General features: G+C 45.0%; 1 protein-coding gene across 6 annotated transcripts in view; it reads right to left on the bottom strand.

The window, feature by feature from the left end:
* Positions 1-26226, bottom strand: part of frmd4a (FERM domain containing 4A) — a 397798-nt gene that overhangs the window by 66343 nt on the left and 305229 nt on the right. For 4 of the 6 annotated variants that reach the window (XM_060842610.1, XM_060842608.1, XM_060842609.1 and 1 more), the window contains exons 12-14: positions 18761-18837; positions 18205-18343; positions 13084-13225 (exon numbers count right to left, since the gene is read on the bottom strand). In XM_060842610.1, coding sequence (XP_060698593.1) covers positions 13084-13225; positions 18205-18343; positions 18761-18837 — 358 coding nt within the window. Of the gene's footprint in view, positions 1-13083; positions 13226-18204; positions 18344-18760; positions 18838-18939; positions 19027-26226 lie in introns of those variants that run through there. The other 2 variants (XM_060842613.1, XM_060842614.1) reach the window with 2 other exon arrangements.

Raw genomic sequence — 26226 nt, 5'->3', positions numbered from 1 at the left:
ATTTGAAGTTAAGTTGTGTCTTTGACAATATAGTCTCTGCCACACTGTCTTGAAAAAGACTCAACTAAGGCTTTTAATGAAGACAATTGAAGAAAACAAGGGGCAATGTTTACATCTGAAAATGACAGGAAAAATGAGGGAGTTCAGAAGTAGGTTGCAGAATTCCTGGAGAATTTGGCTTTAGGGAATGACTCTACCACCCCGTCTAGCCATCAACTACACGTGACTCCGGTCCATCTGTTGCTAATTCATTTTTAATGTCCTCAAAATCACCTGAGCTAGCAAAGCTACTGTAAAACTGATGCCTCAAGGCTCCCCACAAACATTCTTACTACAACTTGGGTTGGGAAAATTACTAAAATAAAATGTAAAACAAGATTGCAGTGAAATTCACAGGACAAGCTTATATCGCAGCAATGAGGTGCTCAACACTTGGATAAGCTTTGCTTGGCTTTACTTTGAGCGGATGCACTGGCAATGTGACTGGCCTGGTGATTCAGACTCCCCTGGATGTTTAAATCCAACAATTAAGCTGAAATAGCTCCACAGAGGCTGGTATCCCATCACCAAGACACCCTTGATTTAAAGAGTACATGGACTCTGGCCAGCCAGCTCAGAGCCAGTCCCTAGAGTGAGGAGAATCCCTGAGATTCCTGTTTATCTCTGTCAGCCAAGACTCCTTGATTGGCCCAGGTTAACAGTCCCAACAAAAAACATCGAACTTAAGTTTTCAGGTGAGAGTCATCACAGCACATAAAGAGCCTATTCAGCCCACTGACTCTATTCTCTGCTGAATGGGAACAAAGGAACAGGAGTAGACCATTCAGCCCTTCAACCCACCCTACTATTCAATAAGATCATGGCTGATCAGTGGCCTAATTCCATATACTTGCCTTGGGTCCATATCCCTTGCTTAAAATTAAGTTGTTTTACCTCAGATTTATGTTTAAGAATTGAATTGGCATCGGCTGCTGTTTGAGGACGAGCGTTCTAAATCTCCACTACTCTTTCTGTGCAGGAGGGCTTTCTAACATCTCTCCTGAATGGCCTGGCCATAATTATAGTTTTACAGCACCCTTCGGCCCAACCAGACCATGCTGAACATAATCCCAAACTAAACCAGTCCCACCTGCCTGCTCCTGGCCCATATCCCTCCAAACCTTCCCTATTCAAATTCTTAGACAAAGACTAATTCTGAGGTTGCTCAGTTTTTGCACATGTTTATAATGGTGCTGCTAGGTCAGTATTGCTTCTCCCTATTCATATCTGCTCCTTGTCCCGTTTTCCCGTCTGGAAGCCTGTCTTTCTGCACTTGACTAGTATCAATCTCACTGTCGGCCACACTCTTCCAACTTGGTAAAATTAGCAGACTTTGAAATTTTATGCTTTATTCCAAGATCCAGTGAGGATAAATCAATAAGTTAAATCACACGCTTTCATGCTCCCTACACAAGGTTTACCTGCCCTGACTATAATCCTTCAGAGTTCCCGAGATGCAGGAGTCCATCCTTTGGATGGGAAAATTGCACAGAAGGGGGAGGAAGAGGAAAACCAAGGAATGACAGACCAGTTACCCTCACACCTGTGCAGGGGCAATTATTGGAATCTATATTCAAATATGGGATAACCGAACACATTGATATGTTCAGTCCTACATAAGAGATTGTTAACTAAGGTAGACATCCATGGAACTGAGGGCAAATCACTGATATGGTTGGGAAATTACTTATGTGGCAGGCAACAGAAAGCTGGGATAATGGGTAGGTACCATGGAGGCAATGGCCGAGTAGAACTATCGCTGAACTGTTAACTTAAGAACCCATTAGTGGCCCTGGGTTGGAATCTCACCAAGGCAGAGAGTGGAATTTGAATTCTGTGAAAAATTGCAATTCAAAGTCTAATGATGAGCATGAATCTATTGTCAATTGTCAGGAAAAAACCCATCTGGGTCACTCATGTCCTTTAGGGAAGGGAACTGCCATCCTTACCTGGTCTGGCCTACATGTGACTCCAGACCCACAGCAATGTGGCTGACTTTTAACTGCCATCTGGGTAATTAGGGATGGGTAATAAACACTGGCCCAGCCAGCGATGCCCTCATCCCGTGAATGATTAAAAAAAACTTGAATTGGCAGGATGTGACCAGAGATGTCACATAAGGATCTGTGTCAGGCTTCCGATTATCCCCATTATTTATTAATAACTTTGATAATGGCATGGAAAGTTATTTATCCAAATTTGCTGATGACGCAAAGTTAGATGGCATTATAGGCGGCATAAAATTACTCAGGGATATTAAGAGACTAGGTGAACGGGCAAAACTGTGGCAGATGGAGGTCAATGGGTGGCACGGTGGCTCAGTGGTTAGCACTGCTGCCTCACAGCACCAGCCTTGGGCGATTGTCTGTGTGGAGTTTGCACATTCTCCCTGTGTCTGCGTGGGTTTCGTCCGGGTGCTCTGGTTTCCTCCCACGGTCCAAAGATGTGCGGGTCAGGTGAATTGGCCATGCTAAATTGCCCAAAATGCTAGATGCATTAGTCAGAGGGAAATGGGTTGGGGTGGGTGACCCTTCGGAGGGTCGGTGTGGACTGGTTGGGCCAAAGGGCCTGTTTCCGCACTGTGGGTAATCTAATATAAGCAAGTGCTAAGTTATCCATTTCAACCTGAAAAGTATAGATCTGGGTACTTTCGAGATGGCCTGAAGTTAAATAGAGTGGATATCCAAAGAGACCTGATGTGCAGATCTTTAAAATGCCATAAACAGGTGCAGAAAATAATTAAGAATGGAAATGCTGGCTTTTATATCTAGAAAACTGGAAAGTACAAGGATGCAGAAGTTATGCTGCAGTTATACAGAACCCTGGATAGACCCACTTGTAGTTACTATGAGCACCACATCTTCGTAAAGATACATTGGCCTTGGAGAGAATACAACACAAGCTTAGAAGAAGGATACCTGGACTCCAGGGGTTAAATCATGATGACAAATTATATGAATTAGGCCTGTTTTCTCTGGAACTTAGGAAGTTAGGTGGTGATCTTATCCAAGTCTTCCTATTAACAGGAAAAGACAAGTTAGGTAAACTATTTCTACTGGTTGGGGATTCTAGAACAAAGGGCACAGTCTGAGAATTAGGGCCAGAGCATTCAGGAGAGATGTTCGGAAGCACTTCTACACACACAGGGTGGGAGAGGTTTGGAACTCTCTTCCACAAACAGCAGTGGATGCTGGATCGGGTGTTAATTTCAAATCTGCAATGGGTAATCTTTTTGTTCAGGAAAGAAATTAAGCGATGTAGGCCAAAGGCAGGATTCAGGTCACAGATCAGTCACGATCTCATTAAATGGTAGGACAGGCTTGAGGGGCTGAATGGCCAAGTCCTGTTCCTATTAACGAGCTATATTTTATTTCATCAGCAAAACAAGACAAAATGCATTCAGGCAAGCAGTAAACTGCAGCAAGTTAGAATTTCCCCCAGATCAGCTTTAATTGGGGGTTTGAGGGGCTCCCAGGAATGGTGCCCCCAATTTTCACTGAGGGATTCTCATGACATCTCAATCAGGGCCACACTGTTGGCAGATCATCAGAGCAAGAACGTAAAGGCACCATAATGTGGCTCCTATCTGTCGGAGGAGGAGACTCCTAACCTGACGAATCACGTCTGCAAACTGAAACATTGTGTGTGTGTGTGTGTGTGTGTGTGTGTGTGTGTGTGTGTGTAATACACCAGCTCACTCTCTCACTGGATTCCACACAAACAGGTCTGTGTGACATTCACATCAGTCACGGAAGAAATGGGAAAAGTGGGAATTCAACAGCTGAAGTCAAATGGAGCATGTGGGCAGCTTTCTGGCCCCACAGAGGGTTTTGCTGGGAATTCAACACAGAATGATCTTGTTTGATAGTCAGACCAACATCAGTGAAGTGAATAGTGGGTTCTAAACTGTCCCAAAAGGTTTGTTCCAGCATTTGGCACCTTTTTCCTCATTATTCATCATCAAAGCAGCAGCAGACACGACATGTTGCTTTGGATATACTTTGCTAATCTTCACTGACTCCTACAATTAACTTTCCTGCTTCATGTTACTATTGTACTGCAGAGTCATAACACTAAGAAAAAAGCATGTTTCCTTGGACATTTTTTCCAAATTTGGCCTCGTGTTGATAACGCTTACAGATATTTTCAGATCAACCTGTTGTTCAGAGATGTTATTACAGCCAGTCACCATCAGTGTAAAACACACAAAACAACTTCTGGTTTGATCAACATTGAACAGTAATTGTTGCAGTTTCATTGTTAATGTGTGATTGGAAAACAATGCAGGGGTGCACAGAATCATTGAATTGTTACAGTGCGGGAGGAGGTCATTCGGTCCATTGTGCCTGCACCATTCTATCCCCTAGTGTCAGTCTTCTGTCTTTTTTCCACATCCCTGTAAAGCATTTCTATCCAAATAACCAGCCACTGCCTGTCTTGGATGCCTCCATTGAACCTGCCTCCAACATATTTCCAGGCGGTACATTCCAGACCCTCATTACTCTTTGTGTGAAAATATTCTTTCTCACTTCACCTGTTAATTCCTTTGCAAGCTTTAAATCTTTGTCGTCTCATTCTTGTACTTTTTACCTGCAGGAACTGTCTCTCCTGACCTACTCTATCCAGCTTGCAAGTGATTCTGAAAACCTCAATCAAGATCTCCTCTCAGCCTCCGTCTCTCCAAGGAGAACAGTCCCAACTCCTTCAATCTGTCCTCATCCTCACGCTCCATTGTATAACACCTTGTGTGTCAGCCGCAGTTCACATAAAGTGAAAGAAAACAATTTTTCTTTTAATATCCCACACTAAAGTGCTGTCACTAATTTCAAAACTGTCTTCACTCCATGAAATACTTGATGCATCTTTGCAGAACGCAGTCAAAAATAGGAGCATAAATACTATCGTTACTGAGGATTCAAGCACAGGGCAATTTCCGGCCTGTGTTTCAGCTCAATTTCACGTTTCTACTCACTCGGGAGGAATGATGGTAGTTCATTATCCTTAACTAAACAACCCACAATTCTGAAACAAAACTAAATTAACTGTGACTTGAATAAGACTTCTCAGAAGAATGTGCACAAAAGCCAAGACATAAACACACACGAATATTTGTTTCAATTGTCATTTTGATAAAATTCTGATCTAACTTTGTTAGAGTGATGGAAGAAATGCCAAATTCACACTGGAATAACAGGGATGTATATTAGAATCTCACTGAACGCAATTCATGTTGAGATGATTAATCCCTTTGACAAGTATCTAGCTGGGCCGGACTGGGTTGTGGTCAGGGATAAATACAGACTGTTAAAAATAAACTGCATTTGTGTATAGCCTTTCAGAGCTACTAGTGTATTGAAGTGCTTTGTAGCTTTATTGGTCAGAGTTTTGAGTACAGGAGTTGGGAGGTCATGTTGTGGCTGTACAGGACATTGGTTAAGCCACTGTTGGAATATTGCGTGCAATTCTGGTCTCCTTCCTATCGGAAAGATGTTGTGAAACTTGAAAGTGGTGGAGGCTGGTACAACTGTAACACTTAAGAGGCATTTGGTTGGGTATATGAATAGGAAGGGTTTGGAGAGATATGGGCCAGGTGCTGGCAGGTGGGACTAGGTTGGGTTGGGATATCTGGTCGGCATGGACGGGTTGGACCGAAGCTTCTGTTTCCATGCTGTACATCTCTATGACTCTATGATTCAAAATCATGAGGGGCTTGGTTAGGATAAATAGACAAAGTCTTTTCCCTGGGATGGGGGAGTCCAGAACGAGAGGGCATGGGTTTAGGGTGATAGGGGAAAGAAATAAAAGGGACCTAAGGGGCAATGTTTTCATGCAGAGGGTGGTACATGTATGGAATGAGCTGCCAGAGGAAGTGGTGGGGGCTGGTACAATTACAACTATTAAAATGCATCCGGATGGGTGCATGAATAGGAAGGGTTTAGAGGGATATGGGTCGGGTGCTGGCAGGTGGGACTAGATTGGGTTGGGATATCTGGTCGGAATGGATGAGTTGGACCGAAGGGTCTGTTTCTGTGCTGTACATCTGTATGACTCGATAATAAAGCATTTTGGAAGTGCAGCAATTGTTGCAACATGCGGAAAATGGCAGGGACTTGTGCACAGTAGGATCCCACAAACAACAATATGCTAATGAGCAGGTAGACTGTTTTCAGTGATGTGAAACAATGGTGAGTGATGGGAGGGTACTTAAGCGAAGCTTAAATTATCATTGAAACATGCTGACACCTTATTGAAACACACAGGATTCTCAGGCAACTTGACAAGGTCGGCGAACAGTGAGAAAAATCGACTCAAATCTTCAAAACTTGAAATGTTAACTCTGTTCCTCTCTCCACATATACAGCCAGATTTCCTCAGTTTCTCCAGCAAGTTCTGTATTGGTCTCTTTAGTTCTGTACTCACTTCTCATGCATCAAAGGCTCAGATGCCATTTGCCATCGCCTCGATCATTCCCCCTGAATGGGGGTTTCTAGAAGCAGGGAACAGTCTTGGGAGAAGAGGCGAACGATTTAAGACTGAGATGAGGAGGAATCTCTTCACTCAAGAGGTTGGTGAATCGTTAGAATTCTCTGCCCCACAGAACCTTTATCTTTGAGCAACATTCGAGATTGAGATTAATACTAAAGGCATCAAAGGGTACAAGATGGTGTGGGAAAATGGTGCTGCAGTAGATCAGCCATGATCTCATGCCGTAACAAGTGAAAATGCTGGACTGAATGGCCTCAGGTTGTTCCTATCTCTTCAATAATTTGTCAAAGTCAGGAAATAAGCTTACTGAGGGGAACAGACTGTCCCCTTGGACATCAACACTTTTCAATCTCGCACAACCTGAGAAATACTCCACATCTCAGTTCCTTTTGACAAAGTAAAGATATTTAAAGAAGTTAAACAATGAGGGTTCTCTTCCACACTCCGTGGGGAGAAATGGATACTTTACTCTACTTTACTTTTGCTTCTGGGAGCAGGGTTGTCTTCCCTTGCTATTTTATGTTATTATACTTAACTGTAATTTGTTGGAGTTGTAATTTTATAGTTATGTGTGTTTGTACGTGGCATTGATGCTATCAGATATACTCAGGTATGGGTGGGGAGGGGTGGGGGTGGGGCGCTCACTGTTAACTCTAGCTTGGTATTATATCTAAATCCTATTAAGGAGCGCCCGGGTCAAGGGTGGGACACTGTTTGGGAGAGGATATGGTGGACCTTTAGAAAGGAAGTAAGGCCCCCTGAGAACAAGGGGGAGGATCTCCATTCAAACATTTTTTTTTTGTTCTTATTGTTTGGAAATAGTTTCCTTTTTATTATACTGTTATGAGTGTATTAGAGAACATTTTCTCTTGTTTGAAGGATGTAAGTGACTCAACTATACACTCTGGATAATTGTGGATTAGATTAGTAGTTAACTGAGTTTCATTGTTTTTCTTTCTTCTTTAGTATCATTCCTTTGAATTTTGATGATTATATATTTAAGATCTATTTTTATATTAATGTTTGTGCTTGAAAGTTCTGTTTATTTTTGTAAATCTGTCAAAATATTAAATTTCTAATAAAAATATCTTTAAAAAAAAACAATGAGGGTTAAAAGGGGTCATGAAATGTCCTTGCAAATAGAATTAAGGAGAAACCCAAACATTTTATACATGTATTAGGAGCAAGGGAAAAGGTTGGTACACTCAAGGACAAAGGAGGGAATTTATGCATGGAGATGGAGGAAGTGGGTGAGGTGCTTAATGAGTGCCTTGTATTCACCAAGAGGGAAGGACATGGATGGTGGTAAGATGTAGGGAGGACATGGCGATATTCTAGGGCATGTCAATGTTAAGAAGGAGGAAGTGTGAGTGATTAGAATAACATGAATCACGTCCCCAGAGGTAGATAGGTCCCCAGAGCCTGATGGGACCTATCCCAGGATACTGAGGAAGGCAATAGAGATAGCTGGGATCTTGACAGAGATCCTTCTAACCACTTTAGCCACAGGCAAGGTCCCAGATTCCAGAGAGTAGCCAATGCTATTCTTTGTATTTAGGAAGGGCAACAGGAATAATCCAGGAAATCAGAGACTGGTGTGCTTTCTATCAGTGGTAGGGAGATTATTGGAGATGTTTCTTAGGGACAGGACTTATTTGTATTTGGAAGAGAATGGTCATGTTAGGGAAAGTCAGCACAGCTGTGTGTGGGGGAGGACTTGTCTCACAAATTTGGTTGAGCTTTCTGAGTAAGGGACGGAGATGATTGTTAGGAGTAGGGCAGCAGATGTAGTCTGCACGGACTTTACTAAAGCATCTGACAAGATCCCTCATGGTCGCCTGATCCAGAAGGTTTAAGTCACATGGGATCCATGGTGAGTTGGTAAGTTGGATACAAAGTTGGTTTGGTCATAGAAGTCAGAGGGTGGTTGTGGAGGAGTGTTTCTCTGACTGGGGGTCTGTTCTGCAGGGATTAGTGCTGGGACTCCTGGTGTTTGTAAAATATATAAATGATTTTGATGAAAATGTAGGTGGTCTGATGAGTAAGTTTGTAGACGACACAACAGTTGGTGGAGTTATGGATAGTGAGGAAGGTTAACAAAGGATACAGCAGGAAATAGATCAATTGGAAAGTTAGTTGGAGAAATGGTAGATGGAGTTTAATCAGGACATGAGTGAAGTAATATATTTTGGTAGGAAGCATGCAAGAGGACAGTATACAGTAAATGGCAGGACCTTCTGGAGCATTGATATACAGAGGGATCTTGGTGTGCAAGTCCATAACTCCCTGAAAGTGGCATCACGAGTGGATAAAGTGGTAAAGAAGGTGTATGGCACGCTTACCTTCATCAATCAGGGGACGAAGGATAAAAGCTGGCAAATCATGTTGCAACTTTAGTGAGGCCACATTTGGAAAACTGTGTCCAGTTCCAGTCACTACACTGCAGGAAGGATGTGGAGGCTTTGGAGAGGGTATAGAAGGGGTTTACCAGGGTGTTGTCTGGATTTGAGTGTATTAGCTAAAAGGAGAAGTTGGGCAAACTTGGATTGTTTTCACTAGAGCGTTGGAGGCTGAGGGGGCAACCTGACAGAAGTGTAGAAAATTATGAAAGGCATGGATAGGGTGGATAGTCAGAGTCTTTATTGAAGGCTGGAACTGTCAAATACTGGGGACATAGGTTAAAGGTGAGAGAAAAAAAATTAGAGGAGATGTGTGAAGCAAATTTTTTTACCCAGCGGGTGGGAAATGTCTGGAACATGTTCCTGGGGAGATGGCAGCAGCAGATACAATAGCAATGGTGTTTAGATAGACACATGAACAGGTGGGGAACAGAGGCTAACACACCATGTACAGTAGGATGGAGTTACTTTACATCATGGTTGACGTAGAATTGATGGGCCAAAGGGCCTGTTCCTGTGCTGTACTGTACTATGTTTTATGTAAAGCCCTTTACATAACCCTACTAGAGGACTGCTGCCTCATTAGGGAGCGATGATTTTGGTGGTGGTTTAACCTGGGGGTCACCACGCCTCAGGTGAGGGGAGAGGTTGAGAAGGAGAGTTGTAACCTCAGCCAATGTGGGAATTTTGTAAGACCTTACATTGTATCCACATTGTATTCCACCTGCTGTCCTCTTGCCCATTCCTTGAAAGATCTTTGCATCTTCCCAACATTCCCCTCGTGTTGTGCCATACGGAATTGGTCCTTATATCCAAACCCCCCCACTGATACGGATCATGACTAAATGGGGGGCAAGTACTGATCCTTGTGGTACCCCACTGATTACAGCCTGCCAACTGGAGAAGGACCCATTTATTCCTTCTCTCTGCTTTTTGCCTGTTAAACCATCTATCCATGTTAGTATATTATCCCCAATGCCATGTGCTCTTTTATTTAATGAGCTCCAGTGTGGGTCTTTACCGAAAGCCTTCAGTTAAAGGATTTCATGTTGCAGGTTGGGAACTTCCATGATGGTTTCCCAAGATCTCCAGCTGTAACACTGGGGGAAGGTCACTGTCGTGCTCCTGGGAAAAACAGTGTAAAGGGACTTCAAAAGCCCACGATATGCTTTTTCTCCAGGGTTTCTGTGGACTTTCTGTGGAAGCAATGCTGAGAGATCGAAGGAACCTAACAGAAGGCTTTCCTCTGTGCTGCCTGTGACCAATTAAGTCCTGACAGCACAGAAACCTGCATGTGTACACGCAGAAACCCATGGGGCATCTGTTCCTTCTGAATGGCATGATGTGGAGGAGCTGGCATTGGACTGGGGTGGACAAAGTTAAAAATCACACAACACCAGGTTATAATCCAACAGGTTTATTTGGAAACACTAGCTTTCGGAGCGCTGCTTCTTCATCAGGTGGTGGTCTCAGGAGCAGTGCCCGGAAAGTTAGTGCTTCCAAACAAACTTGTTGGACTTTAACCTGGTGTTGTGTGAGTTTTAACCTTCTTCTGAATGTGTGAGACTCTCTCTCTGGTCACATTCTGTCAAAGTGGGATCACTGCGATCAGAATGAAGAGAAGGAACAGGTACAGGATCCACATTGACTGGAGGAGGGACTGTATCCACTATCATCAGCTGCTTATGATCAAGTGACCCAGAGTAAAGCAGGAATTAAATACAGTTTCATCTGGGCGGTGCGGTGGCTCAGTGGTTAGCACTGCTGCCTCACAGCCCCAGAGTCCAAGGTTCAATTCCACCCACCCTTGGGAGACTGTCCGTGTGGAGTTTGCACATTCTCCCCATGTCTGTGTGGGTTTCCTCTGAGTGCTCCAGTTTCCTCTCACTCTCCAAAGATGTGTGGCTTAGCCGTGGGAAATGCAGGGTTACAGTGATAGGGTAGTGAGTGCTCTTCAGAGAGTCAGTGTGGACTCAATGGGCTGAATGGTCTGCATCTACACTATAGGGATTCTATGATCCGTATCAAAGGGAATAGACCTCTTCAATGTGAAGCACAAAATGAAGCTATAAACATACTCTTCATGAATTAGTCCATGATTTTAAGAAAACAGGAAAGAACTTGCAATTAAATAGCACCATCTGAGGATGTCTTAAAGCTGGTCACAGTGAAGTGGTTTGGTAGCCAACTGATGCACAGGCAGCTCTCATGAATAACAATGAAACATAAGATGAGAGAAGCTGCCTGGTTGCCGTTGGTTCAGCATTATTGACCAGGCCACAGGGAGATTTCCCTCTCCTTCCTGTCAAATAGAAACACTGGGATCTTGGACATTCAGCAGATTAGGCCTCAGTTTCTTGTTTCATCAAACGACAGCCGAGTGCTCCCTTGTGTGTCAGCCTGGACTATAAGCTCATGTTTCTGCACTCGGATATGAACTCATAACCTTGTGACTGAGAGGTGAGAATGTCATCGATTGAGATACTGTTGACATCTTAATGCATACATCACCGGGAATTCTCCATGGTGTTAAATCACACAGGCCAGCGAGGAAAACACACAAGTGCGACAATTTATAAATAATAAATTTGAGAATAAAGTTTTAAAAGAATACATAAAAAAGACACTTAATGAAAGCAAAATACTGCAGACGCTGGAAATCTGGCACAAAAAAAGGAAAATGCTGGAGAAACTCAGCAGATTCTGAAGAAGGGTGACCAGACTCGAAACATTAACTGTGCTTTCCCTCTCCACAGATGTTGCCAAACCTACTGAGTTTCTCCAGCATTTTCCCTTTTTGTTTTTGTTCTTGGTAAAGATTTGGTAAATTTAAAAACTCTACTTGATATGATTTGGAGACACCAGTGTTGGACTGGTGTGTACAAAGTTAAAATCACACAACACCAGGTTATAGTCCAACACTTTTAATTGGAAGCACTAGCTTTCGGAGTGACGCTCCTTCATCAGGTGGTTACAACCTGCTCCCCCATTCAGTGAGACCGTGGCTGATCTCATTTTAACCTCCATTCTACATCCCTGCATATCCCCTGATAATCTTCTATCCCCTTGGTCACCAATAATCTATTTCCCTCTGCCTTAAAATATTTAAACATTCTGCCTTTTGCAGAAGGGAATTCCAAAGACTCACAACCCTCTGTGAGAAAAAGACATGCTTCCTCATCTCTGTTTTAAACAGGTGACCCCTTATTTTTACACAGTGACCCCAAGTTCGAGACTCTCCTACAGGAGGAAACATCCTCTCAACATCCACCTGGTCAAGTCCCCTCAGGATCTTACACATTTCAATGTTTGGGCAGCACGGTGGCTCAGTGGTTAGCACTGATGCCTCACAGCGCCAGGGAGCCGGGTTCAATTCCCGCCTCAGGTGACTGTCTGTGTGGAGTTTTCACATTCTCCCTGTGTCTGCGTGGGTTTCCTCCGGGTGCTCCGGTTTCCTCCCACAGTCCAAAGATGTGCAGGTTAGATGAATTGTCCATGTTAAATTGCACATTGTGCTCAGGGATGTGTAGGTTAGGTGCATTAGTTAGGGTAAATAGAGGGTAGAGGGAATGAGGCTGGGTGGGTTACTCTTTGGAGGGTCGGTGTGGGACCTGTTGGCCCCAAAAGGGCCTGTCCCCACACTGTAGGGATTCTATGAATGCAGTCACCTCCAGCTGCTCTAAACCCCAGAGGATACAGGCCCAGCCTGTCTAGCCTTTCCTCATAAGGCCATCTGCTCATTCTAGGTATTAGTCTGGTAAACCTTCTCTGAACTGCTTCCAATGCATTAACACCCTTCTGGAAGCCTTCATCGCCAGTCGCAATCACTTGCAAATGAAGGCTTATGCCCGAAACATCGACATTCCTGCTCCTTGGAAGCTGCCGTGCTTTTCCAGCACCACACTTTTCAACTGACCCTCCAGGATCTTCAGTCCTCACTTTCTCCTAATGAACATGACTATCTACCTCGGAAATTCCACGATACCAGTCATGGCCTCGTGAGTCTTTGTGTGGCTGATGCTGTGAGTATGGGTGACCAGTTCTGTCGACATATCCTCAAACATTTTCCCAAATCTAACCAAGGCACATTGATCTGAAAGGTTAATTCTATTTCTCTGGTGACTGGATGAACAATTCCTTGTTGAAGTCTGGGTCTTACCTGATGACAGGAGACTGCCACTGCTTCCACTGATGATTTTGCCTTTGCTTCCCATGTTGGCGAGTTTCGACATCTTCAGAGTCCCAGTTTCGGTGAGATCGATGGCGATTTCACTCAGGCTCCTTGCTGCATGAATTTTCGACTGGCAAAAAACAACAACAGCTTTAAATAACAAGGCTGAAAGCACAGTCTCATACAGACAGGACACTGGCAGCAAGAACATCATTAAGGATATTAGTAAATTGGAGAGTATCCAGAGAAGATTTATCAAGATGTTGCAGGGAATGAGGGATTTGAGTAAAAAGGACAGGCTGGACCTTTCTTCACTGGAGTGTAGAAGGTTGAGGGGTAACTTTATAGAGGTTCATAAAATCATAGGGACATAGATAAGGTGAATGGTAGTTGTCTTTTCTCTAGGATGGAGGATTTCAAGACTCAGGGCACATTTTTAAGGTGAGAGGAGAAAGATTTAAAAAAGACATGAGGGACAACTTTTTTACACAGAGAGTGGTTTGTGTGTGGAATGAACTTCCAGAGGAAATGGTGGATGTGGGTACAGTTACAGCGTTTAAAAGACAGGAATAGGAAAGGTTTGGAGGGATATGGGCCAAGCACAGGCAGGTGGAAGAGGTTTAGTTTGGGAAAATGGCCGGCATGGACTGGTTGGGCCGAAGGGTCTGTTTTTGTGCTGTATGACTCTGTGACTCGATCACATAGACGTGGTTCAAACTGTAAGCTATATTGGGGGAGGGTAGGTGGGGAGAGGCGAGTGGGGGTAGGGCAGGGTAAGGCTGAACCTCAATGGTTACACTGCATAAACCTAATGCTCACACCTGCTGAGAAACTTATACAAATCCACACTCCCAGGTTAAACAGCAAAGTGCAGCATATCAATGGCTGGAATTATGGCAAACGATAGAGATCACAAAGATTGCCTAGGAAAAGGAGAAGGCCATTGAGCTTCCTCTACTGTTCTCAATCATGGTTGATCATCTCCTCAATGCCATTTCCCTGCACCATCTCCACATCCCTGAGTCACCAGAAACCCACCGACTTCTGTCTTGAACCTGGTCAAAGGTTGAACATCCACAGCCCTCTGGGGTAGAGAATTCCAAAGAATCACCCCTTTCTGAGGGAAGAAATTCCTCCTCATCTAAGTCCTCAATGGTCTAAACCTTGTCTTGAGATTAAGTCCCAGCTTCTTGACTCCCCAACCAGGGCAAACATCCAAGCCACATCCACCCTGTCACACCCACTTTGTTGCAATCACCACTGCACAAGAATAATTAGAGTCAGTCAGGAATTAGCAGTGTACTAACCTCAATCCCACAGTACGCTCAGCTTTGGCCCCATTGGAGATTTGATCATTGAAAGGTGACACTCTAGTGCAGTGCTGAGGGAATACTTCTTTGTTATAGATGCTGTCTTCAGGTGGGATTTTGCACTCAACTCTGACCTCCATTCTCAGGCACACACAGACAAAACCCTGTGGTGCTATTTTTAAAGGTGAACAGGGAGGTTCTCTCCCAGGGTCCCAGTCAATATTTGTCCCTCAGTCAATATCACAAAAAGCAATGTTATCTGGTCAAGATTGAGTTATTGCTTATGGGAGTTTGTTGTCTGCAGATTGGCCATTGTGTTTCCTCCATAAGAACAGCTGTCTTTATTGGCTAGGAAGTGTTTTGATACAAGATTAGAGTGGTGCTGGAAAAGCACAACAGATCAGGCAGCATCTGAGCACCAGGAAAATTGACATTTTGGGCTGGAGCCCTTCATCAGGAATGAGGCTGGGAACCTCCAGAGTGGAGAGATAAATGGGAGAGGGGATGGGGCTGGGGAGAAGGTAGCTGAGAATGCAGTAGGTGGATGGGGGTGGGGATGTAGGTGATAGACCGGAGAGGAGGGTGGGGCGGATAGGTGGAAGGAAGATTGGCAGGTAGGACAGTTCAAGAGGATGGTGTTGAGCTGGAAGGTTGGAACTGGTGCAAGGTGGGGGGGAGCACGGTCATGGAAGGTGCTATATAAATGCAAGTCATTTTTCTTCAGTTTGAACTTGATGATTAATGACTAATCTTGTTCTCAACTGGATAGTTAACAAAGAAATGAATCACCTCAGACCTAACTGCTCTTGCTGAGAATCCACTATACCTTCATATTCCCTTGAGAGGACAAGACATTTTCTATGGACATTGAAAACCCACTCAGGTAATGCATTCTCCTCAAGGTTTCCCCAGTCCTGAAGCTGTTCACTCACAACAGGGACACGTTGTCCCAAGGACAGATATTTCATGATGTGACATCAAGGCACTGATACTGAATCACCCAGTCTCAGAAACTCTTTGGTGAAAGGAGGTCTCATTTCAGATGGATTATGAATCATGAAGCCTCATACTTAAATCATAATCCAATATAATATTCATGTGAAGTGACTCTTTACAAGACTTTAAGAAACAGTTAATTAATTCATCACAGAATCCCTACAGTGTGGAAACAGGCCATTAGGCCCAACAAGTCCACACCAACCTTACAAAGAGTACCCCATCCAGACCCATTTCCCTACCCTATTACTCTGCATTTCCCCTGACTAAATCACCTAACCTTCACATTCCTGGACACTATGGGCAACTTAACAATGGCCAATCCACCTAAGCTGCACATCATTGTGATTGTGGGAGGAAACCAGAGCACCCCCAGACAGACAAGGGGAGAATGTGCAAACTCCACACAGACAGCCTCCTGAGGCTGGAATCGAACCCAGCTCCCTAGTGCTTTGAGGCAGCAGTGCTAACCACTGAGCCACCGTGCCACCCACTAAGGGAGGTGAATGCATTGCTTCTCACTGCAGTCTCTTGGTTAAACATTCACTGTCTTCTTTGTATTTCCTCACACCATGGCCATCCTTGCTATCACTTTGACATCGTTCCGCAGAGTCATACCAAGCTCTCTCCACCCGCCCTTCAGGGGTCTGCAGATGCCAGGGTGAAAATTGTCACAGACTGGGCACTGAAGAGCACCAATGACCCATGCAAACTGGAGGCCACAAACCCCAGTTCCCTCGAAGATTAGCCCAGGCCAGCCACTGAGCTTGGGAATGTTGGTCAGGCAGGTTAATCCGCACATGAGGCTGCTGCATAAGATAAGGATGCATGGTGCTAGGGGTAGAGCATTAGCATGGACAGAGGATTGGTCGACTGACAGGAAGCAAAGAGTGGGGATAAATGAGTGCTATTCTGGCTGGCAATCAGTGACTAGTGGTGTGCCTCAGGGATCGGTGTTGGGATTTCAATTATTTACAATTTATATCAATGATTTGGAGTTGGGGACCACTTGTACGGTATTAAAATTTGCCGATGACACTAAGACAAGTGGCAGAGCAAAGTGTGCAGAGGACTGTGAAACTTTGCTGAGGGACACAGATACATTGAGTTGTTGGGATTCTGTTCGCCGAGCTGGGAATTTGTGTTGCAGACGTTTCGTCCCCTGTCTAGGTGACATCCTCAGTGCTTGGGAGCCTCCTGTGAAGCGCTTCTGTGATCTTTCCTCCGGCATTTATAGTGGTTCGTATCTACCGCTTCCAGTTGTCAGTAATCATGAGCAAAACCAATGTAGTGTACAAAATCCCATGCAAGGACTGCACAAAACACTACATAGGACAAACAGGAAGACAGCTAACGAACCGCATCCATGAACACCAACTAGCCACGAAACGACATGACCAGCTATCCTTAGTAGCCACACACTCAGATGACAAGCAACATGAATTCGACTGGGCCAACACTGTTATTATTGGACAAGCCAAACAGAGAACAGCCAGGGAATTCCTAGAGGCATGGCACTCATCCACAGATTCAATCAATAAGCACATTGACCTGGACCCAATATACCGACCACTGCAGCGTTCAGCAACTGACAACCGGAATGGCAGATTCAAACCACTACAAATGCCGGAGGAAAGATCACAGAAGTGCTTCACAGGAGGTTCCCAAGCACTGAGGATGTCACCTAGATATGGGGGCGAAACGTCTGCAACACAAATCCCCAGCTCGGCGAACAGAACCACAAGGAGCATTGGAGCTACAAATCTTCTCCCAAACTTTGAATACATTGAGTAAGTGGGTAAAGGTCTGGCAGACGGACTGCAATGTTAGTAAATGCGAAGTCAACCATTTTGGCCGGAGTAACAGCAAAATAGATTATTACTTGAGTGGTAAAAAGTTGCAGCATGCGGATTTGCAGAGGGACCCGGGTGTCCCTGTGCATGAATCACAGAGGGTTGGTCTGCAGGTACAACAGGTAATTAGGGAGGCAAATGGAATTTTGTCCTTCATTGCTAAAGGGTTAAAGAGTTTAAAAGATAATGTTATAGCTGTACAAGGTGCTAGTGAGGCCACACCTGGTGCACTGTGTGCAGATTTGGTCTCCTTACTTGAGACAGGATGTACTGGCACTGGAGGGGGTGCAGAGGAGGTTCACTCGGTTGGTTCTGGAGTTGAGGGTGTTGGCTTATGAGGAGAGACTGAGCAGACTGGGATCATATTCATTGGATTCAGAAGAATGAGGGAGGGTCTTATAGAAACATATAGAGTTATGAAGGGAAACAATAAAATAAAATTAGAATGTTTCCACTGGTAAGTGAAACTAGGTTGAGAGGGCATAGCCTCAAGGTGAGAGGAAGCAGGTTTAGAACGGAACTGAGAAGGAACTGCTTCACCCAGAGGGTTATTAATCTGTGGAATTCCTTTCCCAGGGAAGTAGCTGATGCTACTTCAGTAATCACTTTTAAAGGTAAGGCTGATACTTTTTTAAAAAAATAAAGGAATTTAGGGAAATGGTGAAAACATGGGTAAGTGGAGCTGAGTCCACAAAAAAATCAGCCATGATCGTATTGAATAGTGGTGTAGGCTTGAGGGGCCGAATGGCCTACTCTTGCTCTTAATCTGCCTCTACCAGACTGCAGGGGAGGCAGTGGAAACTAATAATTTAGTCTGCACTCCAACATCCAGCACAAAGTATAGTGCATTAAGTTATAAATAGAATTCTCCACTTTAAAAAAATCTTGAGTAGATATTATGTCCAAAAAGGCAGAAACACATAATCTCAGAAATATCTGGCTGTGCTCACCTTACTTTGTTTTCTGTCCAGATAGAACTGATGCTGACTTATGGCCATTGCCCAAATGGACTTAATCAGTGCAGTACTGGCGTACCATGTATGTACAGCAATCCCACTGTGACCAAAGGTTCTCCTAGTTACAGATGCCCTGAGAACATAAACAGAAAGCAAGGTTACCGCATGATTTTCACTCCTACCCTCAGGGTGTATAGTGTTACTGTTCATGGCAGTTTGATCATTACAAAAGGAATCCTTTCCCCTCGCTGGGAATGTTAGCAGCTTCTCCTCCCACTGGCTTTTGCCTTCACTAGTTCAAAATATTCCAGATCAATCGTACACTCTCAGGGCATCTAATGTACGTTAAGAAATGCTGTTGTTAAATTTAAAATTCATACAAGGCTTTATCCCACCTTTCCACTGAATGTTCCAAGTTGTAAACATTGTCAGGATTACAAATATTCCACATTTTTTCGCTTCCGTGCTATTTCAGCAGTAAGAACATTAAAGCAGGCATTGTCCAATTAGATCACCGCTCATCAACAATAGCAGTGCTGTTTTCCTTTACCTGCGTGGGTCATGCACTTCCACAGAAAATTTCTTCTCTCTGAAGTACAGGTTCTCCAACTGCCTCCATTGGAAAATCTTAACAAGACAAAGAATCGAGAATTAGAGCCATCTCGTTATTTAACCCTCTTTAAAGACATAAAGACTCTCTCTCTCTCTCTCTCTCTTCAGGTCCCTTACATACACATGTCTGCACTTTCACCGACTCTCTGCACTTTTCCCCTCTCCTTCCACAGCCAAGGACGCAGGAGAGAGTGAAAAACAAATCCGAACGGTCAGCTCAAACACTTTGGGTGTGTTTTGCTGAGGTCTTTTAAAAACGGCGATTAAGAGTCCCTTCTGGTGGACTGCTTTCCCTCTTCATTTTTGATTCCTGCAACACTGGGGTTTCCTGGAGCACTGTACCCTTGCTTCTGAGCAGTAAGCAAAAGCAGCTGTGACTCAGTGCTGGAGAACGGCTGAACATAATTTCCTATCCTCCTGAACTCGCTGGAAGTAAAAGATGAGAAGACATTTAATCACATGCCCCTCTTGGGACCTAACTTCCTGCTCACTAATCTACAATAGCTCCTGACATGCACTACAGCTTGCAGCAATATAACCAGTGGGAACACAATAAAAGCTTTCCAAGGGTGGAGCTTCCTCAGAAACCCTTGTGAGCAGCTGAAAATAAACCAAAATCTGTGCCAACTCACAAGGTAACAGTCTTACTCCTAACCTTTCTCATCGAAAAAGAAACAAAAACCTGCCTTCTCTCCTCGAGCGGAGTGGCAATTTCCAAAGTTCACTTCCAAATGTTTTTTTTTAACTGGAGTATTTTCTTTCTGAGTTGGATTTCTGGCCGACTGCTGAACGGACATATGCTAATGAGGGTTTTTAGGCTCCCATTACTGTGGAGGTTCAGGAATTTCAAACACGCCAGATGTTTGTGTTGTGAGAATTTTCAGCTGAGACCACATGGGGCTGTGTCAAAGGCAGAGGGACCTGGCAAGGCAGGCTGTGACTCCTGGGCAGGAGGCTGCAGGAGATGAGCTCCAGATGCCTGTAATGAGTGTGACCTCCTGACAAAATCATCCGGAATGGAGGCCTCATCTTTCAGCAAGGCTGCTCCTTTCCAGATTCATAAAACAACACGAGTGCAGGGCACGGTTCAACCAGCCTGCTCCTTGATCCACGTTACCTCCCCCTGCCCGGCTAACTGAGCATTTAAAATAGAACTGGAGCGACTGGACTGGGATCCAAAAGCAATTTGGAATGTGCAATCGATCATTACAGAGTCTAGATTAGAGTGGTGCTGGAAAAGCACAGCAGGTCAGGCAGCACCTGAGAAGCAGGAAAATCGGAAAGTCCTTCATCAGGAATGGTGGGGTGGGGCATTCCTGATGAAGGACTTTTGCCCAAAATGTTGATTTTCCTGCTCCTCGGATGCTGCCTGACCTGCTGTGCTTTTCCAGCACCGCTCTAATCTAGATTCTAATCTCCAGCATCTGCAGGCCTCACTTTTGCCTATCGAACATTAACACTTGATTCTGAGAAAGTTACGGTGCTCACGGCATTACAGCGGGTTTGCTTCTCTCCTGCTAACAGAGTGAAGTGTATTACTTCACATTCTTACACATGAACTGCCACTCAGGCCGCACCATTCAATACGATCATGGCTTCCCCATTATCCCACCATTTCCACCTATCCCCTGCCACCCAATCAACTCCTCCCTCCCCCCCACCCCCTCCACTTCATCCTGTGTTTATCAAGAATCTCTCCATCATTGCCTTGAAAAGATTCAAAGACTTCACTTCAACTGTCTTTTGAAGGAGGGGTCTAAAGAGGAATATTTTTGTCTGATTAGATTAGATTACTTACAGTGTGGAAACAGGCCCTTCGGCCCAACAAGTCCACACCGACCCGCCAAAGCGCAACCCACCCATACCCCTACATATACCCCTTACCTAACACTACGGGCAATTTAGCATGGCCAATTCACCTGACCCGCACATCTTTGGACTGTGGGAGGAAACCGGAGCAAACCCACGCAGACATGGGGAGAACGTGCAAACTCCACACAGTCAGTTGCCTGAGGCGGGAATTGAACCCAGGTCCCTGGCGCTGTGAGGCAGCAGTGCTAACCACTGTGCCACCGTGCCGCCCTAAACAGCCGCCCTGATCTCAGCCTTAAACAGGCAATCCATTATTTTTAAACTTGGTTCTCCATTCTCTCACAGGTGCAAACATCCTCTCCACATTTACCCTGTCAGCACCACTCACCGTGTTGTAGATCACTGACCCTCCAAAGATTAACCCACCCAGACCCACTCCCATAGTACTCTACATTTACCCCAGACTAATGCACCTAACCTGCACATCCCTGCTGCCTCACAGCGCCAGGGACCCGGGTTCAATTCACATCTCTGGCAACTGTCTGTGTGGAATTTGCACATTCTCCCCGTGTCTGCGTGTGTTTCCTCTGGGGGCTCTAGCTTCTCCCCCTCCCCCTCCCCCTCATACAGTCCAAAGATGTACAGGTTAGGTGGATTGACCATGCTAAATAGCCCATAGTGTCCAGGGATATACAAGCTAGGTGGGCAATGCGGGGGAATGTGGAGTGATAGGATGGGGGGGGAGATAGGTCTGAGTGGGGTGCTCTCCAGAGAGCCATTCTGGTCTTGATGGGCCAATAGCATGCTTCCACACTGTAGGGATTCTATGACTCAGTTGGCTGGATGGCAGATTTGTGATGCAGACAGTGTGTGTTCACTTCCTGCAACAGCCGAGGTTCCTTTGATGATCCTGCCCTCTCAACTCTGCCCCTTTGTCCGAGGTGCGGTGAACCTCAGATTAAACTCAGATGTGGGAGTGGGCCTGTGTTGACTATAACATCAGACAGACATGATAGCAGACAATAAAATTAAATGCAAGGTGAAGACCTCATCTTCCAGTTCAGAAAACAGCCCGTCAAGAGCTAGCCTGTTAATTGATCCAATGTCGAAGCCAGTGGTCGTGAAATTTGGGACCTCTGACAAAGACTTGCTGCCTTTACAAAATACCTTGACGTATGGTTTCAGTAATTCCTGCTGTTTGTTGGGCTCCTCAACCTGTAGACTGTGAATCACAAAACCCTCAACCTCTAAGTTTGGGTGGTGCGTACATCTGAGCAAGGTGACAGTGACATTTTCTGTTTCCTGTGTTGTTTCCCTCAGTCCCCAATTCTTGGCGTGATAAGTGTACAGATATGTTTATTTATTCAAAACGGCATAAACATCCATCTACCTACGCCAGGAAAAGCAGGATCGATCGACAAGATTGCTGAGTCTGTAAGTCAAAAATTACTGAATATTTCATGCAGGGAAAGGGCCTCAGGGCAGACAGTGTAAGTAAGTGAGAGAGAGAAAAGCCCAAGGAACTGATTGATCATTTGATCAAACTGTAAGGAAAGCAGTCCAGGGTTTGCAGATGGTTCCACAGCAGACAGAAGCTACTCAGGAAAACACTGCAAAGGAGAGAGAGCTGTTAGAGGCAATGGCTTCAAAATCATCCCAAAATTTATCTTTGAAGAGAATAGTGCAGCTGTATGACAGGACAATTACTCATGATGAAACAATGAGAGAATGATGAGAGAGAATCTAACTTTTCCACCATTCAGGAGAGACATTAGGATGCACTGCTACACCCAAAGGGAAGGACTCTCTCCCATGAAAAGTGGCAGATGGTGGATCGGCTGTTAACTTGAAATCTGAGATGGATATATTTTTGTTAAGCAAAGGAATTAAGGGACATGGGCCAAAGGCAGGTGGGTTGAGTTAGGCCACAGATCAATGATCGTACCGAACAGCCCACTGCAGTTCCTTTGTTCCTCCATGATTGATGTTCCTGTGGGTTACAGTTGACCAGAAACTGAACTGGACTTGCCATGTAAAGATCGTGGCTACAAGAGCACTTCAGAGGTTAGGAATGCTGCAGTGTGTACTCACCTCCTGGCTTCGAAATCCTGTTCATCGTCTACAAGGAACAGATCAGGAGAATGCCACAAGGTCTGGACATGATTCAGGCTTGGGCTGACAAGTGGCAAATAACATTCACGCTATACAAATGACAGGCAATGGTCATCTCCAATAAGAGACAATCTAACCATCACCCCTTGACATTCAATGGTGTTACCATCACTGAACCGCCCATTATCAACATCCAAGGGGATTATCACCGACCTGAAACTTAACTGGACTCACCATATAAACACATAACAGCAGGATAGAGGCTAGACATACTGTGGTGAGGACCTTCTGACTTCCCATCAGCTACCAGGGACAAGTCAGGAGTGTGATGGAATACTCCCCACTTGCCTGGATGGGGGCAGCTCCACAACACTCAAGAAGCTTGACACCATCGAGGACAAAGCAGCCCCTGCTTGACTGGCACCACATCCACAAACATTTACTCCCTCTCCCACCAAAGCTCAGTAGCAGCAGTGTGTACTGTCTACAAGGTGCACGGCAGAAATTCACTAGATCCTTAGACAGCATCTTCCAAACCCATTTCCATCTAGAAGAACAAGGACAGCAGAGACATGGGAACACCATCACCTTCAAGTTCCCCTCCAAGCCACTCACCATCCTGACTTGAAAATATATCACCATTCCTTCAGGGTCACTGGGGTCAAAATCCTGGAAATACCTCCTTAAGGGTATTATGGTGTCTCTACACACCATGGACTGCAGTGGTTCAAGAACACGGCTCACCTCCACCTTCTCAAGGGGGCAATTAGGGACGGGCAACAGATGCCACCCAAACTATCAATGACCATATCCCATAAATGAATAAAAAGTATTAGTTTACTCAATGAAACAGCGGAAGATGAATGAGAACAATTATTGACTCTTTCCTTCAGCTTGTTGTGAGAAGAATCTTCTCCTGAATCCATTTAAAAATGATATTCCTTTAAATCATGAGCAAAGTAATTCCTCACATTGTTTTGCCTTTTCACTATAGACAGCAATGTTTACTCACATCTGTTTTGCTGGTTGCTATGTATGTTATTTAAGCGCATCGAAACATTCATTCCATCATGCCTGATGAGGAACACATGTCTCAGTGTACGAAGGCTTGGTACTGATTTTCAAAGTTAGAGCCAGAAGCCACATGGTGAAATAACGCAGGTCCGGTCTCTGTTTTTGTAAACTCTGCAGCTGTGAGTGAGCTACCTCCTGGTGCTTGAAGGAGATTGGACAGTTTGGCAACTGCAAGTAGCAGCAACAGCACCTGTGTGTCTCTCTCTGCAACCTCTGGGGCTGAGCAGAATGGTCTCCAATTCAGTGCAGATACCGAATGTTGAAAGTGAAGTCCATCTCTTGGATAGAAATGAGCGTCTCAAGTGCTGCTGGTTACCCAGATTGGTCCCAGATCAATTCTTCACTCTCTAATTATTGCAGTTGAAGCAAACGTGTAATTGATTGCACTCCACCGGGACTAAAGAGAAGGGAGACAGCTAGTGTTCACCCTGCTGACTTGGGTAAGACAGATGGGGGCGACACAGTGGCTCAGTGGTTAGCACTGCTGCCTCAGCGCACGGACCTGGGTTCGATTCCACCCTCAGGTGACTGTCTGTGTGGAGTTTGCACATTCTCCCTGTGTCTGTGTGGGTTTCCCCCGGGTGGCCCGGTTTCCTCCCACACTCCAAAAGATGTGGTCAAGTGAATTGGCTGTGCTAAATTGCCCATAGTAATAGGTGCATTAGTCAGGGGTAAATGGAGGGGAATGTGTCTGGGTGGGTTGCTCTTCAGAGAGTCGGTATGGACTTGTTGGGCCAAAGGGCCTGTTTCCACACTGTAGGGAATCTAATCTAATTATCAAGTGATTCCTCCATGGCTGAATAACCCAGCTTCGAAGGTGAAATGGGAAGAAGGGCCCATTGGCTGAAGATTACGCAAAGACTGCAGTAAGAGGAACAAGTCTGACTGTAAAAACAGCACACTCTGGGTCGACACAATGTGAACTATCTTTATTATTGTTAAATTACTGGTAATGATATTGCTGCTTAATGTTTTCTGCTGCAAGGGAACACCAGGCTAAAAAAACAGAAAGGAACTGCTTCTCACATTGCAAACCTGAAAGGCTGATTAACCAGCAAAACTGATTCATTAGCACAAAACATTAACTCAATGGTTCCATGCATAACTGCTGTCAATAAACTCCAAATAGAATTCAGTCCAAGGTGGGCTTTGTGACATTCTGCATAAATGTAAGTGCTTTATTTTATAATTTTATGCAAATTGAAACAGTCAGATCCATCTCTCATTAAAATTCTAACTGAATGCAAATTGCACGATAATACTACCATTTATTCCATAGGGTGGGTTTCCTGTTTCAGTTCTGTGACTGGAGGAGTCATTCCTTGCTCTGGCCATTTGGCAGGAGATGGAAGGTGTTTGCAAGCAGATCTGTGTGATTTATGTTGCGCGATCATTCTTCATTATACTGTTAACACTAAGCTGTGATGACAAATGGTCTGAGATGACTGAATGAATGAAACAAACCCTCCCTTGAAACGTAGCCCATGCTGACTTGATCTCCTGTCAACATTAAGGCACATCTGTTCAACAGCATCCCTTTGTTCCGGGAACTGAAACATGAGGAAGTGTAGAAGTCAGGGGGATTCGGTCAGTTCATTCTGCATTTATTGCCAGTCCCTAGTTGCCCCTTGAGAAGATGGGGTGAACTGCCTTCTTGAACCGATGCTACAGTCCACATGCTGTAGGTAGACCTACAAATGCTGTCAGAAATGTGGGCGTTGGCTGCTCCGTTTCCAATAGCAGGATCCACGCTTCCAAGGTATGCCATTAGCCGGATGGCCTGAGGCCATGATGGAATCCCCACAGTGCACGAGGAGGCCATTCAACCTGCGAAGTCCTGTATCGACCCTCTGAAAAGCATCCCACTTTAACCTCACATCTCCCACAGCTAATCCACCAAGCCTGCACATCCTTCAACACTTCGGGGCAATTTAGCATGGCCAATCCAGCTAACCTGCACCTCTTTGGACCGTGGGAGGAAATCGGAGCACTCAGTGGTCATTCCTGATGCAGGGCTTATGCTTGATTTTCCTGCTCCGCGGATGCTGCCTGACCTGCTGTGCTTTTCCAGCACCACATTCTCTACTGGGTAGAAACCCACACAGACACGGGAAGAATGTCGACATTTCGGGCATAAACCCTTCTTCAGGAATGAGGAGAGTGTGCCAAGCAGGCTAAAATAAAAGGTAGGGAGGAGGGACTTGGGGGAGGGGCATTGGGAATGCGATAGGTGGAAGGAAGGTTAAGGTCAGGGTGATAGGCCGGAGAGGGGGTGGGGAGGGGAGGGGAATTTCCCCATCCCCCACCTTTTCTCAGTCCCAACCCTCAGACTCAGCACCGCCTTCTTGACCTGCAATCTTCTTCCTGACCTCTCTGCCCCCACCCCACTCTGGCCTATCACCCTGA

This window comes from Hemiscyllium ocellatum, chromosome 23, assembly GCF_020745735.1.
Source record: "Hemiscyllium ocellatum isolate sHemOce1 chromosome 23, sHemOce1.pat.X.cur, whole genome shotgun sequence".
In the NCBI taxonomy this organism is placed as follows: domain Eukaryota; kingdom Metazoa; phylum Chordata; class Chondrichthyes; order Orectolobiformes; family Hemiscylliidae; genus Hemiscyllium; species Hemiscyllium ocellatum.
The sequence above is the reverse complement of the archived record's forward strand: the minus strand, read 5'-3'. Positions and strand labels throughout refer to the sequence as shown.